The following is a 15053-nucleotide window of genomic DNA, read 5'->3' as shown; positions in this document are numbered from 1 at the left end:
GGTATTAGAATCAGTGGGAAGCTCAGACCAATAACCATTTACCTTCCTCTATAAATTAATCCTTCAAGTTAAAGAATTTTTTTCTATTTGATTTTCTTTAACTTTAGTGGCTTTTAAATGTAAATCCTCTTATTACTTACATCACATTCTTCTTGGTATAAAACATCTAGAACTGGACAAAATAATTTTTCCAGTAAGAGCTTGAACCCTGCTGAGTAAGGATTAGCACATACTTTCTATAGCTTGTATACAATTATTGGTTCCCATGTAAATGTTTAGTTGGTAGTTTAATTGAACTTTCATTTAAAAACACTGTTTATGTGATACAGTAGGAAAGGCACAGCAGGACAAAAAAATTCAAAGAAATTTAATTTATTTTGAATCTGGCTGTTAGAGGGCTATGTTTGTTTTTGTTTTTTTAGCAAGTTTAGATTTTTATTTTATTCTTACATAGAATAATGTTAACAAGTAGCTTATATCATTCTTTGACCACATATTAATTTGGTAGTGTGAGAGAGTGGAATGAAAAAAATAATTTTTAATATAAAAATCTCTAAGTTTAAAAATCCTAACTCTGGTTTTAAGTCTAAAATTAGCATGCATAGAGAGTTTTAGGACAGTTTAGAAAATCTAAAAATGAATTAATTACATATTAAGTATCAGTTACTTTAAAATCAGCATATAAACAATTTAGACTTGATAATTATATAATTACATTTTTTTCATTTCATAGAATAGTAAATGCCCCGAGGGAACAAAACCTATGTTAATATTTGCTGGTAATGATTTTGATGTAACAGAAGACTACAGGAGGCTAAAAAGTCTTCTTATTGGTAAGTGTTTTAATACTTAATATCTGCAGAATAGCTCAGGTAGGTAATACAAGACTGTCATTGGTGGCACTTTGCCACTTAACTAGGTAAACAGCTTTTTAAAAAAAATCTCCTTTCTTTTTTTCCTTTTCATTATTTTCTCTATTCCCCACTAGCAGAGGAGAGTTAAAGGGATGTTATATTCTATTGAGCATAATTATTTTCTTGATGCTATATTAACTTTGGTATCAACCTATTTATATAGCATTTTACACTTAATAAAATACCCACACCTATCTCCTGTCATTATTGACATCATCAAATTCAATTTTGAAAATTGAAGTTTTCAAGATGGTTATACATCATTCACTTCCATTCAAAACCTCTACTAGTTTTTCTTAATCTGATATACAAGGCTTTTCATACTATAACTTGCTTTCTTGATCTCCCCCAATTTTCTTTCTTCCTTTTCCATTAAAAGTGGTTTATTGAAAATATGTTATAAATATTCCTATTGTTTTTTTTTCTGATTCTATTCTTATTTATCTGTTTTCTTCTATTCTTGCAAATCTCATTTCTTTCCCAGGAAATCCTCAGTGACCTTCCAGCTCCTTTTATTTCATGATCATTATCATAAACACCAAGCATACTAGTATACTAGGTACTTTTTATATAGTGCTTCATTCTCACAATAACATTATAAGACTGTTTTATAGATGACTTATTCTTAGTGAAGTATGCTAGTTCCTAATTATTTATGTAATGACTACATTCTTTCCTATGTGTTCACAAGTTACCTTCTTAAAATCTAATACACATTTATTGTCATCATCTAGGATTGACATTAATTTTACCAGTTTTAAACCACTTTTTCTCCCCTTTTTAAAAAGCTGGCATAATTGTTCTCCATGATTTCTTAAATGGTACTAATACTTAATATTATGCAATCACATCTGCCAGCTCTTATCTAATTCTGGAAAGAAATTTAGTTGTAACTAGAGGTACAAATGCTTCTGATACTCAGCATTATCTCAGGTTTACATTGATTTCATTTGAGCTTTTCTTGCATCATTCTTACTAGCTTACGGGCTAGGCCATATACGTTTTTGGTTGCCCTTCTTTTGGATTTTTACATACTTTGCCCTAGATCACTTTGGAAAAGTTTGTGGGGTATATATTATGAACAAACTGTATACATACTCTTTACAGATGAGCTGACCAGAAAAGGGTGCTTTCATTTTCCTTATCAGGATTATTTATGGTCTTAGTGCTGGGTTTACAATTTTCATAATTTCTCATTTAAAAAAATATATATTTTTATTGATTTCAGAGAGGAAAGTAGAGGAAGAGAGAGAAACATCAGTGATGAGAAAGAATCATTGATCGGCTGTCTCCTGCACGCCCCCTCCTGGGGACGGAGCCCACAACCCAGGCATGTGCCCTGACTGGGAATGGAACCATGACCACCTGGTTTATTGATCAACGCCTAACCACTGAGCAATACCAGCAAGGCCTTTATTTTTATAAGAACTTCTCACTTTTAATAAACGACTATTTTTAGAAAACCCAGTACTACTATAACCTCCTTAATCCTTTCTAGAGTTCTTGAGTTTGGTAACATTCCATTTTATAGATGGGAAAATAGAGGCTTAGAGAGGTTAAGAGCTATTAAGTAGGTGAGCCAGGATCAAAACCCAAAGCCTGAGTTTTTCTGCCTCTACTGTCCATCATGTGATAATGAACATTTCCTTTGCAGAGTCTTTGCCACTTTTTATGTCTTAAAAAATCATGCATGAAAGACAATGACCAGAATTTATTTCTTTCAATATTACGTACCCCAAAGTAAAAAGGTTGTTTTTCCAGCTAAGATTGCTATTGGACTGGATTGGCCCAGATTTCCTGCCTTTTGTCCTCTAGTTCTTCCAATTAATTATTAATAGTCGGTGACGGTAGTACTTATAATTTGTTATAACAGAGTGCTTTTGTTTGCTTTTGTTTAAATGGTTTTTATAAAAAACGATCTCATTGTTTTGTGCTTCTACTAGGTGGCAATAATAACCACATATTGCAGTGATGAGGGGGAGGGAGTGAAAACCATAAAGGAATCTGGGGAAAGAAGAAAGGTAGAGTAATGGAGTGAGATTGTTGGGTACCAAGGGAAGTTGAGTTTTTAATACTCAACTGCAGCTGCAGACTTCTGGTTTATATTTTGTGTTCAAATGAAATAAAGTAGAGCAGTAAGGAAAGAGACTTTTATCAAGGATTTTCTTCCTTCTAGGAAGAGAGAGAGAGAGAGAGAGAGAGAGAGAGAGAGAGAGAGAGAGAGAGAGAGAGTGTGTGTGTGTGTGTGTGTGTGTGTGTGTGTGTGTGTGTGTAATTGGCCAGAAAGAAAAGTTAATTTCTTAACTTCAGTATTTTCATGGCAGGTACCCATTTTGTTCATCCTGAGTTTTGCTTTTTAAAAATATTATGTAGATTTGTGGTTAATCTTAGTGGGTCCTACCTTGTTTATAAAAAAACAGTAAATATCTATACCACTTTTAGATTCAGTCCATCCTAATTTTTTTTTCTTTTTAACAATAAACAACGTTTATTACATGAGCTAAGAGAGGAGAGAGGAGGATTTATTTGACTTTCTGGGCCTTGATTTTCCTCCGCTAGAACTCCAGCTTCTTGCCCTTGAGCATGTAGCCATCTGTCAGCCACATTGGCCTGGTCTTGGAGTGATGCATGCAAGAAACGTGCCCCACTAGAACTGCTACCTTAGAGGACTGCTGATGTTGGAATTATTTTTTTCTTTCATCATATTCTATATAATAAAGAGTTAATATGCTAATTAGACTGAATAGCCAAATGGCCTTCAGGAGGAAGCTGGGGCTTCAAGGGCCAGCCGGGGCTGAGAGGGCCGGCTGAGGCTGCGAGGGCCAAGCCCCTTGCACGAATTTCGTGCATCAGGCCTCTAGTTTCTTCTGAATTTTCTTTTAAAATGTTTTTATTGCCCTAGCTGGTTGGCTCAGTGGATAGAGCGTTGGCCTGCAGACTGAAGGGTCCTGAGTTCGATTCCTGTCAAGGGCACATGCTTGGGTTGCGGGCTTGATCCCTAGTAGGAGGCGTGCAGGAGGCAGCCAGTCAATGATTCTCTCTCATTATTGATGTTTTGTTTTTTGGTTTTTTTTTAATATATTTTATTGATTTTTTACAGAGAGGAAGGGAGAAGGATAGAGAGTCAGAAACATCGATCAGCTGCCTTCTGCACACTCCCCACTTGGTATGTGCCTGCAACCAAGGTACATGCCCTTGGCCGGAATCGAACCTGGGACCCTTGAGTCCGCAGGCCGACGCTCTATCCACTGAGCCAAACCGGTTAGGGCTCATTATTGATGTTTTTATCTCCCCCTGTCTCGCTTCCTCTAAAATCAATAAAATATATATGTGTGTGTGTGTGTGTGTGTGTGTGTGTGTATTATTTATATATATACATATATACTAGTGACCCGGTGCATGAAATTTGTGCACATTAAGAGGGGATTAATTAGAGGAAATAATTTAATATTGCTGTTTGCCCTTTCTCTATAATAGAAGTGTCAGAGATGAAAGAAAATTAGTAAAATGTGTATGAAAACCTTCCTCCTGTCAGAGTCTGGGGCAAACCATGGGACCCAGAGTCAAGTCCCCGCCCACCCACATGCACCTTAAAATCGCGTGAGACCCAGACCCGGCTGGACCCCCCCATTGGGCTAGATGTAGATCTGGCCAGTCCCACCCTTGTCAAGCCCTGCTGGGCAGAGGGCGTAGCCTCAGGTCCCTTGGCCCGGCCCCAGGATGGGGTGTGGCCTGAGGTCCCCCAGACCGGGGCGGGGGTGTGCCTTGAGGTCCTCCATCAAGTCCTGCCAGGTGGGGAACACGGCCTGAGGTCCCCCGTCAAGCCCCACCAGGAGGGGGAGGGGGCACAGCCTCAGGTCCCTGCTGATTGCTTGTTAAGGCTCCTTATGGGAACTTGGCCTCAGCTGTGGGTGTAGCCATCTTTGTGACGAAGTGATGGTCAATTAGCATATGCCCTCTTTATTAGATAGGATATAAATGTTTTTATTGATTTTTAGAGAAATAGGAAGGGAGAGGGAGAGAGATATAGAAACATTTATGAGAGAGAAACATCATCGATCGGCTGCCTCCTGCAAATCCCCCACCAGGGATTGAGCCTGCAATCCAGGCATATCCCCTGACTGGGAATCGAACCAGCAACCTTTTGGTTTCATGGGTCAACATTAAACCACTGAGCCACACTGGCTGGAGTAACATGAATTTTGAGGAACACAAACATTCAGTTCATTATGGGAATAGTTAGTATTCCCATGTTGTAGACAAAGAGATTCAGGCCAGCTAATTTACTTGATGAGAGTGAAGAAGGTAGTAAGTGGTAGAATCAGGATCTGATCTGTTCTACTCAGATCCCCGGCCCTTTTCCAATGTATTTACTTAATGGACACAGGCACATATCAGATCTTATTTTTGCTTAGAATTGACCCATTGGCAAAAATGTCCAAACTGGTGCTTTTCTTCTGACTATAACCAATTTATCTTCTACCTCTTCCACTTCCTTAGTTATACCTAACTTTTTTTTTTAATTCCTATACTCATAATATCTCCCATTTTAATTCAGCCATCATTTTTGCCCATTTTAGGGTGAGCCTTTTCAGCAGTATCCTGAGGTTCAATATACTGTAATCCATCACCCCTTTTGATGTTTCAAACTTTTCTTATACTTTGATTGCCCCAATCCTGGGATCAGCTATTTCTCTAAGATACCCTGGTATTTTTGGTTTTGTTGTGTTTTTTAAGTTTGGAATTATCTTAGAAATCACAGTCTGGGTGCTCTGGACTGTGTCTGGGTTGGTCATTGTTTCTAGGCTTTTTTAGTGGGCAGAAGTATGAAATATGTTTGATGAGATAAAATAGATCTTGAGTTCATACTGAAACTTCTAACTCAAATTTAGGACAAAACGATCTTAACTTCATTGACTTCACATTGTCACCTTGCATTCATGACAAAAATTCAGGTTCTCAGTGTCTTCAACATAATTATACATTTACTTTATATTGTACTACACACACAACAGTATCAGCATAAAATGCCAATATTAGCAATGCTATTGAGTGCAGGTGAAGTTTTTTTGGTTTGTTTTGCAGTTGTCTTTCTAAGATACATTGTGTTGGGAAGATATGGTCAAATTCCTGTGTTTTTATTTTATTTTAAATACTAGAGGCCTGGTGCACGACATTCGTGCACTGTAGGGGGAGGGTCCCTCAGCCCGGCCTGCTCCTTCTCGCAGTCCAGGAGCCCTCTTGCTGTCTGGGACCCCTCACTCCTTCCTGCCTGCCTGCTCGCTGCTCCTTACATTGCCTCGGAGGCTGTAGAGGCTCCCGCTCCTGCCGCTGCGCTTGCCAGCCGTGACCCTGGCTTCTGGCTGAGCAGTGCTCCCTCTGTGGGAGCGCACTGACCACCAGAGGGCAGCTCCTGTGTTGAGTCTCTGCCCCCTAATGGTCAGTGCGTGTCATAGTGACCGGTCGATTTGCATCTTATCCTTTCATTATATAGGATATATTTTTATTGATTTCAGAGAGGAAAGGAGAGGGAGAGAGAGAGAGAGAAACATCAATGATGAGAGAGAATCATTGATTGGCTGCCTTCTGCACACTGGGGATTGAGCCCACAACCTGGGCATGTGCCCTTGACTGGAATCGAACCCGGGACCCTTCAGTCCTCAGGCTAATGCTGTATCCACTGAGCCAAACTGGTTAGGGCAAATTTCTGTGTTTTGAAGTCACTTGAAATAGTTCCTTTCTGTATGATTATGCCTGTAGGTCAAAACACAGGTTCATTTCTTTTTGCTTTCAATATTTAGAGGTTACTTTAAATTTCTTCATTTTAAATTATTTTTAAACAACTTTTTTTTTTAAGATTTTCTTTTTTTAATTTTAGAGAGAGAGGAAGGGAGAGAGAGATAGAAACATCAATGAGAGAGAAACATCATTCGGCTGCCTCCTGTATGCCTCCTATTGGGGATCGAGCCTGGAACCTGAGTATGTGCCCTGATCCTGAATTGAACTGGCAACCTTGTGGTGCATGGGGTCACACCCAACCAACTGAGCCATACTGGCCAGGGCATTAAACAGCTTTTGAGGTATAAGTTACAGTCAAGTACACATTTGAAGTTTAAAAATTTGATGGATTTTGACTTACGTATACACCTGTGAAAACCATTGCAGTCAAGATACAGAACGTTTCTTTCCATCACCTCCCAAAATTTCTCTGCACCCCTTTGAAGTCCACCCTTTTTCTCTATTTTAAGCCAACACTGATGTGCTTTCTGTCATTATAGATTAATTTGTGTTTTCTAGAATTTTAGATAAAAGGAATCCTATAGTGTGAACTTTTCTTGGCCTGGCTTCTTTACCTAATTGTTTTTCAGTTTCATCCATGTTGTTGTATCTGTAATCATTTCTTTTTATTGCCAAGTAGTATTCTATTTATAGCTGTTTCATAATTTGTTTATCCCTTAATCTGTCATTAGCCATTTATGTTCATTCCAGCTTTGAACTATTATCAGTAGAGCTGTTATGAATATTTATATACAAACTAGAGGCCCGGTACATGAAATTCGTGCACGGATAGGGTCCCTAGGCTTGGCCAGTGATCAGGGCCTGTCGGGGCATTCTTTCCCCAGGTTGCCAGCTGCCGTCCAGGGCCTTCCTTAGTTCTGGGCCATGGTCAGTGCACGTCATAGTGAGTGGTCAAACTCCCGGTCAATCGAACTCCTGAGGGGACAATTTGCATATTAGCCTTTTATTATATAGGATTTTTGTAAGGTCATATGCTTTCATTTCTATTAGGTAAATAGCTAGGAATAGAATGGTAGTCATTTGAGTAGTCCGTGTTTAACATTTTAAGAAACTGCCAAACTGCTTTCCAATGAGGTTATCCCATTTTACGTTCCCATCAGCGGTTTATGAGAGCTCCAGTTGCCCCACTACTTGCCAATACTTGGTAGACCATTGGGTGTTGTATACTGATAGTAATGTGTTTCCAAAGTTAGACCTACAAAATAAAGTATTGGTATCATTGTAACTTTAATTTGCATTTTCTAATCACTAATGATGTTGAACATCTTTTTATGTGCTTATTGGCCGTTCATATATCTTTGGTGAAGTGTCCATTCAAATCTTTTCCTGTTTTTTTAAATTCGGTATTTAGACTTATTATCTCTATATACAAAAACCTAAGCTACTGGAACAACTGGAACAACTGGAACAACCTGTTGTTATGACGCGCACTGACCACCAGGGGGCAGACGCTCAATGCAGGAGCTGCCCCCTGGTGGTCAGTGTGCTCCCACAGCCAACCTCCCCCAGCCGGCCAACCTCCTGTGGTCCCTCCCCCTGGCCGGGCCCCAGACTGGGACAAGGAACTGGTGGTGGCTGGCAGCGGACGCAGCCCCTTTCCCAAGGGGGCCCAACCTCCCATACCCCGTCCCTCTCCCCAGCAGGCCCTAATTGGCCTGCCGCCCGCCCGCATGGTGGTGAGGTGGAGGGGGCGGGGGGGGGGGGGACTGCGAGGTGGCAGGGCATCGGCATCTGGCGTCCATTCCTTTCGCACCTGGCCCAGCGACTGTCACCTCTTCTCTGGTCTGGCCCTGATCAGCCTGGCCCCATTGGCCCTGATTGCTGGCCAGGCCTAGGGACCCCACCTGTGCATGAATTTCGTGCACTGGGCCTCTAGTTATTGAATAATAAGGTAGGAGTGTGTGTGTCTGTGAGAGAGAGGAGAGAAAGAGAAATTTTTTGTCTATGTGTGATATGTAGTCTTTGAATATTTTTCTCCCAGTCTATGGCTTGCCTTTTTTTGTTTTAACAATATCTTTCAAAGAGCAGATGTATTTCATTTTTGTGAAGTCTCATAAATTTTTTCCTCTACTGGTATGTTCTTACTGTGTTTTGTTTAAGAAATGTTTGCTTATCCAAGATTGCAAAGATTCTTCTCTTATATTTTCTTCTTGAAGTCTTAATTTTAGATTTAGGTTTATGATCCTTTGGAATTAATTTTAGTATGTGGTGTATAAGGGTCAGTGTTTTTAAAACTTTCTACCTTCAGCCGAAACCGGTTTGGCTCAGTGGATAGAGCGTCGGCCTGCTGAGTGAAGGGTCCCAGGTTCGTTTCCGGTCAAGGGCATGTACCTTGGTTGCGGGCACATCCCCAGTGGGAGGTGTGCAGGAGGCAGCTGATCGATGTTTCTCTCTCATCGATGTTTCTAACTCTCTATCCCTCTCCCTTCCTCTCTGTAAAATATCAATAAAATATATTTAAAAAAAACCAAAAAACTTTCTACCTTCATTTCTTCTCCCTCCCCCCACCCCCTGCCCTTTCATTCTTAAAAGCTTATGGAGAAAATAGCTCTGGCCATTGTGGCTCAGTTGGTTGAGTGTCGTCCCATGCATCAAGAGGTTGCTGGTTCGATTCCCAGTCCAGGCACATGTCTGGGTTGCTGGCTTGATTCCCAGTAGGAAGTGTGTTGGAGGCAGCCTGTTGATGTATCTCTCTCCCTCTCTCCCAAATCAATTTAAAAAGATGTATTAAGAAAAAAAGAAGCTTATGGAAAAAACACATATGCCTGTAACTTTTGCATTACAAAAGCTACTTCAGCGGAGACTGAAATGTACATATCTTCTTCCCCATAACAACTCTGACTTCAGTATTGCCTCCACAGCAAGGAATGGGGCTTTATTAATTTGGCTACTGCAGGAGAGTCAGGTTTTGGTGAAAACTATTCATTATGATCAAATTTTCATTATGATCGAAATTTAAATCAAATACCTTGGAAAAAGTACATACTTTATAAAAGTTTATGAAAGTATTCCTGAGGAATTTTTGTTTAGTGGAGTAGGGAAGAGTGGTGTATATATATACATGCATATTTTTTGTGTGTGCATGTTTTTTTAAATATATATATATATATTTTTTTATTGTTTAAAGTATTACAAATAGTAGTACATATGGCTCCTTTTTAACCTATCAGCTGCCTTCTGCACGCCCCCTCATGGTGATCAAGCCTGCAACCAAGGTACATGCCCTTGACTGGAATTGAACCCAGGACCCTTCAATCTGCAGGCCAACACTCTATCCACTGGACCAAACCAGTTAGGGCAAGTGCATGCATATTTGTGCTGTGGTTTTCTTTTAGTTAACCACAAGGAAGGAAAAGCAAATAAAAAAGATATTTATGTCCTTGCACATGGAAATAATTTCCATCTTATGAGCTAATGGGAAGGGAGAAGAAAAATACTGGGGCTACAGATTGGGAGAGTGAGATTTCCTGTTCACTCCATCAGCTGCCTTCGGGCAGCTCTTCCTAAGTAATTAAGCAGAGTAAACTTCTGTATAAGTTTTTCTTTCTTTTTTAAAAAAATATTTTTATTGATTTCAGAGAGGAGGGGAGAGAGAGATAGAAACATCGATGATGAGAGAGAATCACTAATTGGCTGCGTTCTGCACAACCTACACTGGGGATAAAGCCTGCAACCCAGGCATGTGCCCTGACTGGGTGACCATGACCTCCTGGTTCATAGGTCGACGCTCAACCACTGAGCCACACCGGCCGGGCAAGTTTTTCTTATTAAATGTTATTCGTATATTTCCATTTATACTCCTTGGGGTTTGATCCTCTTAGCAGTAAATGCAGGGACCAAACTTGATTGCTATTTTCCAGACTTCTTTCATTCATGTGCTTATCTTCGTAACTTTAGCCAAGTCCATATAGTTAGTATCCATAGTGCTGTTTGCTGGGGATTTTCTTTAAGTTAACTCCCCTTTTTAAAAAGAAACTTCATATTCCTACCACGAGTGAAAAGTGATATATGATAAAGTTAATAATACATAGTAAACTATATCTGCCTATATGTCATTTATAATCATCTTATGTGCCCCAGTGGTATGATTATCAATCTGTGGAAAAACCAGTCTAATCACTGATGTTGGTTATTTCCTGTCTTTAACAATTTAGTTAGTTATCCTTTGCTCATATAAGTGAGATTTCCTGTTAGAATTTTCTTGCTTGTTCACCTCCACTATAAAACAAAGCCTCGTTTGATTTAACAGTCACTGTTTTAACAGCCTTTTATAGAAATTTTCCATCTTTATGCCCTGGCCAGTATGGCTCAGTAGATAGAGTGCCAGCCCCTATACTGAGGGATTGTGGGTTTGATTCCTGGTCAAGGGCATGTACCTGGGTTGCAGGTTTGATTCCCCAGCCCTGATCAGGGCACATTTAGGAGGCAACCAATCAATGTGTCTCTCCCACATCTGTTTCTCTTCTTCTCTCCCTCTCCCTTCCTTCCTTCCTTCCACTCTCTAAAAATCATTGTAAAAAGTATCCTTGAGTGAGAATTTTTTAAAAAAAGAGAAATTTGCCGTCTTAACCTACTTGTCTAATAGGTTAAAATTTTATGCTATGATAGTTAATGTCCATGGTAAATATGACACACTTCTATGCTGAGCATTGATTTAGAGGAAGAACTTCAAAACTGAAAAATAAAAATGGCTTAGTAAACTAAAGAGAAAATAAAGTCGTGAGATTAGTAGAGGGGTTGGATGGAACAGTCAGACATTTTTTAGGGATCGCTTTATGCTATCTTATCTTTTTAGAAAAGTATTGGTACAAAACAGAGCATTTAGAATGCAGCTCTTTATAACTGAATTTTAAAAGCATGTTAGTCTTATAGAAGTATGTAACAGACTGTGGAATCTCAGAGGGAAGGCGGGGGTACGGGATGGGTGGAAGAGATCAACCAAAGAACTTGTATGCATAGATGCATAACGCGTGGACATAGACAATAGGCGGTGATGGCGTGGGATGGGGCATGGTGGTAGGCTACAAGGAGTCACTGGGAGGAGGGGAAAAGGGGACATACTAGTATGTAATACTTGCAACAATAAAGATTTCATTAGAAAAAAAAAACATGTTAGTCTTTTTTAACAATCTAATATGTGTTTTTAGATTTTTTCAGAGGCCCCACAGTATCAAATATACGCCTGGCTGGTTTAGAGTATGTCCTACACTTCACTGCACTGAATGGGAAGATTTACTTTCGAAGCTATAAGTAAGTGTATTTCTTAGCATGTTTTTGTTAATTCCCATGGTTAGTATTTTAGTGTGACTGTTCTTTAGAGCTCGGATGTAGAATTGATGTTGGGCCAAATGTGTGTTTAGAGAGCTTGCAGTCGCTCTGTGCTGAGCCTTAATTTTGTCATTCTCCTTCCTGCTCACTTCTGTCTGAAGCCTACTTATCCAGGGCCCTGTCGCTGCACTCCTTCTGAGCTAAGAGCACTAATTTTTGCAGTATTTTTTTTAAAATATATATTTTATTGACTTCAGAGAGGAAGGGAGAGAGAACCATTGATTGGCTGCCTCCTGCACACCCCACACTAGGGATCATGCCTGCAACCCAGGCTTGTGCCTTGACCAGGAATCGAACCGTGATCTGGTTCATAAATTGACGCTCAACCACTGAGCCACGCCAGCCAGGCTACTAATGCAGTCTTGACCCTCCCTACCTTTAAGCAGTATCTCTTTAATTTTCTTGATTAGATTTAGAGCACCAAGCCCCAAGATCTAGGCCAGGCAAAGCAGATATCAAAACCCTGAGTCTATAAAATAGAGTCTGAAAGGAATAAGATTCAGTGCCTACATTCATTTTACCCTCTTTCTTCAGCCTAGGCCTTCTGCCCTTACCCCACCACAGTATAAATCCTACCAAGCTCATTTTGTTTTTATTAAAAAGCTTAATGACATGGTACAATTGTGCTTTTGAGTTGATAGAGCCCAGGCTTTCCTAGAGAGTACATTGACTCCAACAGACTGCCTTCCTTTGAACACCAACTTCAGAGTGATGTTTACTGTGAACTGTGGCCTGGCAGGGCATCCTGAAAGCCAGCAGCTTAGAGTTGATATGTGATTTACCAGCTTATGTCCAGTGAGCATACAAATGAAACTAAATATTCATGTCTTTTGTTAGTAATTTCCATCTTTGTCTCAACTGTATTAAGTCAGAGATATTTAGTTCTTAACATATGACTAATGCTACCACCACTTGTTTTTCCATTTTCCTTTCCTTTAAGTAATAATAGAAGGAAATGCAATAAAATGTCCACATGACTATAAAATATAATTAGGGATTTTATAATCATTTTTGGCTTGTTAAACTTGAAAGCCCCTTAAATCTGTTATTTGAGTTTCCCAACTTGATTTTGGGGCTTTTAAGAGTATATTTTATTATAAAGTTGTTGTCCCCTATTTAGCAAACAAGAAATAAAAGATGAATAATCACTGACATAAAATTTTTTTTGAAAACTTGTGTTAAATGAGACTAAGAGGATACAAATGAAATTAATAATAATAATAACTGAAAAACTCTCTCATAGTGAACAATTTCAAAGAAAGTATCAGAACTTGTATTTAGTGAAAAGAAAAAGCACAGCCCTAACCGGTTTGGCTTAGTGGATAGAGTGTTGGCCTGCGGACTGAAGGGTCCCAGGTTCGATTCCGGTCAAGGGCATGTACCTTGGTTGCAGGCACATCCCCAGTGGGGAGTGTGCAGGAGGCAGCTGATCAATGTTTCTCTCTCATTGATGTTTCTAACTCTCTATCCCTCTCCCTTCTTCTCTGTAAAAAATCAATAAAATGTATTTTTTTTAAAAAGCACAAAACATTTAAGAAATAGAAAAATAGCAAATCAGACTTCTGAATAAGGATAAATAACCAGTATAACTGTACACATTCACTTACCTGTTTATTTTAAGAAGAATATAATTTGTGGAATCAGCATTAGGTTAGCATGGCAGTCCTGTAATGGAAAAAAAAAAGTTTAAATTTATTTTTGCCCTGGCTGGTGTGTCTCAATGGTTAGACTTTCTGCCTGTGGACAGGGGGGAGGGAGGTGCATGCAGGAGGCAAACAAATGATGTGTCTCTCTCACATTGATGTTTCTCTCTCCCTCTCCCTCCCTTCCATTTTCTCTAAATATCAGTAGAAAAATATCTTTGGTTGAGGATTAACAAAACAAAAGTTTGAATTTTTAAAATCAAGAGACCCTAGTGTAACATTTTAATTCCAGATATGCTCTATAAGGCCTATTAGCTATTGATTTGAAATGGAAAATGGACAGGGTGATTGACAGCTAACTGCTTATTGGGAAAATTACTGAACATGTGGATTAGTTTAGCCTCCAGGGGCTGTGCCACGCTTGGATTGGGAAGGAAGAGGTGTTCCCAGGAATGAGCACACCTCTGACCTGTCTCTGGGCTGGAACTCAGCCACATGATATGGGCAGTCTCTTCTTAGGGCCTCTGTTTTTCTTTTGCAAAGTGTAGCAATACCATTTAGGTAATTCTGAGGTCCTGCTGAGATATTTTATAAGAGGGAGAGAGGAAGCAGATAGAGGTGGGAATATGACAAACTTATAATTGGATTTTTGCCTTGTTCAATTGGGTCTAAATTACAGCAGTGACTTAGTGTGGCTCCTTGGACATTTGTGTAGGCTGCACTGCATCCTGACCTCTCTCCTTTCTTTATTGATTTTAGACCTACTGTGGGAATAAATCAGTGTTACTGACCTCTTCCTGTATACCCTATAATAATTACTTCATTATGTATAAATGACAGTTTGTATTCATTGGAGAACTTGATTCAGTATAGGTCCAGAGCCATTCATACTAGGTGTACTGGTTAATAATAGCGGATTTTGTAATCAAAGTAATGTCCATCGCTAGCTACACATTTCCCCCATCTTTCAGGTACTTTGTGGATACCGTCCCAATAGAACTTTTCTTGTTTTGAGGCAAACCATTCAGAGACCCATTTTTCCATTTCTTCATACATTTTGAAGTGCTGCTCAGAAAGTGCGTGTGCCATCGATTGGAACAAGTGGTAATCTGAAGGAGCAAGGTCTGCTTAATATGGCGGGTGGGTTAATACTCCCCAGGCAAGATCTCTTACGTGTCTTTAACTGGTTTTGAAGTGTGTGATGGTGCGTTATCATGAAGCAAAATTACTTTACCGTGTCTTCTGGCCCATTCTGGTTGTTTCACGATCAAAGTGTGGTTCAAATAGATTATTTGTTGTCGGTAGCGATCAGTATTAACGGGTTCACCTTGTTTTAGAAGCTCATAATACACCACACCTTGCTGATCCC

The 15053-nt window shown here is 39.6% G+C and overlaps 1 protein-coding gene across 5 annotated transcripts in view; it reads left to right on the top strand.

Annotated features, from left to right (window-relative positions):
- The window catches only part of RPF2 (ribosome production factor 2 homolog), a 39960-nt gene that overhangs the window by 16409 nt on the left and 8498 nt on the right, over positions 1 to 15053 (top strand). For 4 of the 5 annotated variants that reach the window (XM_080666861.1, XM_080666858.1, XM_080666860.1 and 1 more), the window contains 2 exons: positions 734 to 833; positions 11861 to 11963. In XM_080666861.1, the coding sequence (XP_080522987.1) occupies positions 734 to 833; positions 11861 to 11963 (203 nt within the window). The remainder of the gene's footprint in view (positions 1 to 733; positions 834 to 11860; positions 11964 to 15053) is intronic. The other variant, XM_080666862.1, reaches the window with a different exon arrangement.

The sequence above is a fragment of the Plecotus auritus genome (assembly GCF_963455305.1).
Source record: "Plecotus auritus genome assembly, chromosome: 4".
Classification (NCBI taxonomy): Eukaryota; Metazoa; Chordata; class Mammalia; order Chiroptera; family Vespertilionidae; genus Plecotus; species Plecotus auritus.
Note: the sequence above shows the minus strand (reverse complement) of the source record. Positions and strands in the feature narration are given on the sequence as shown.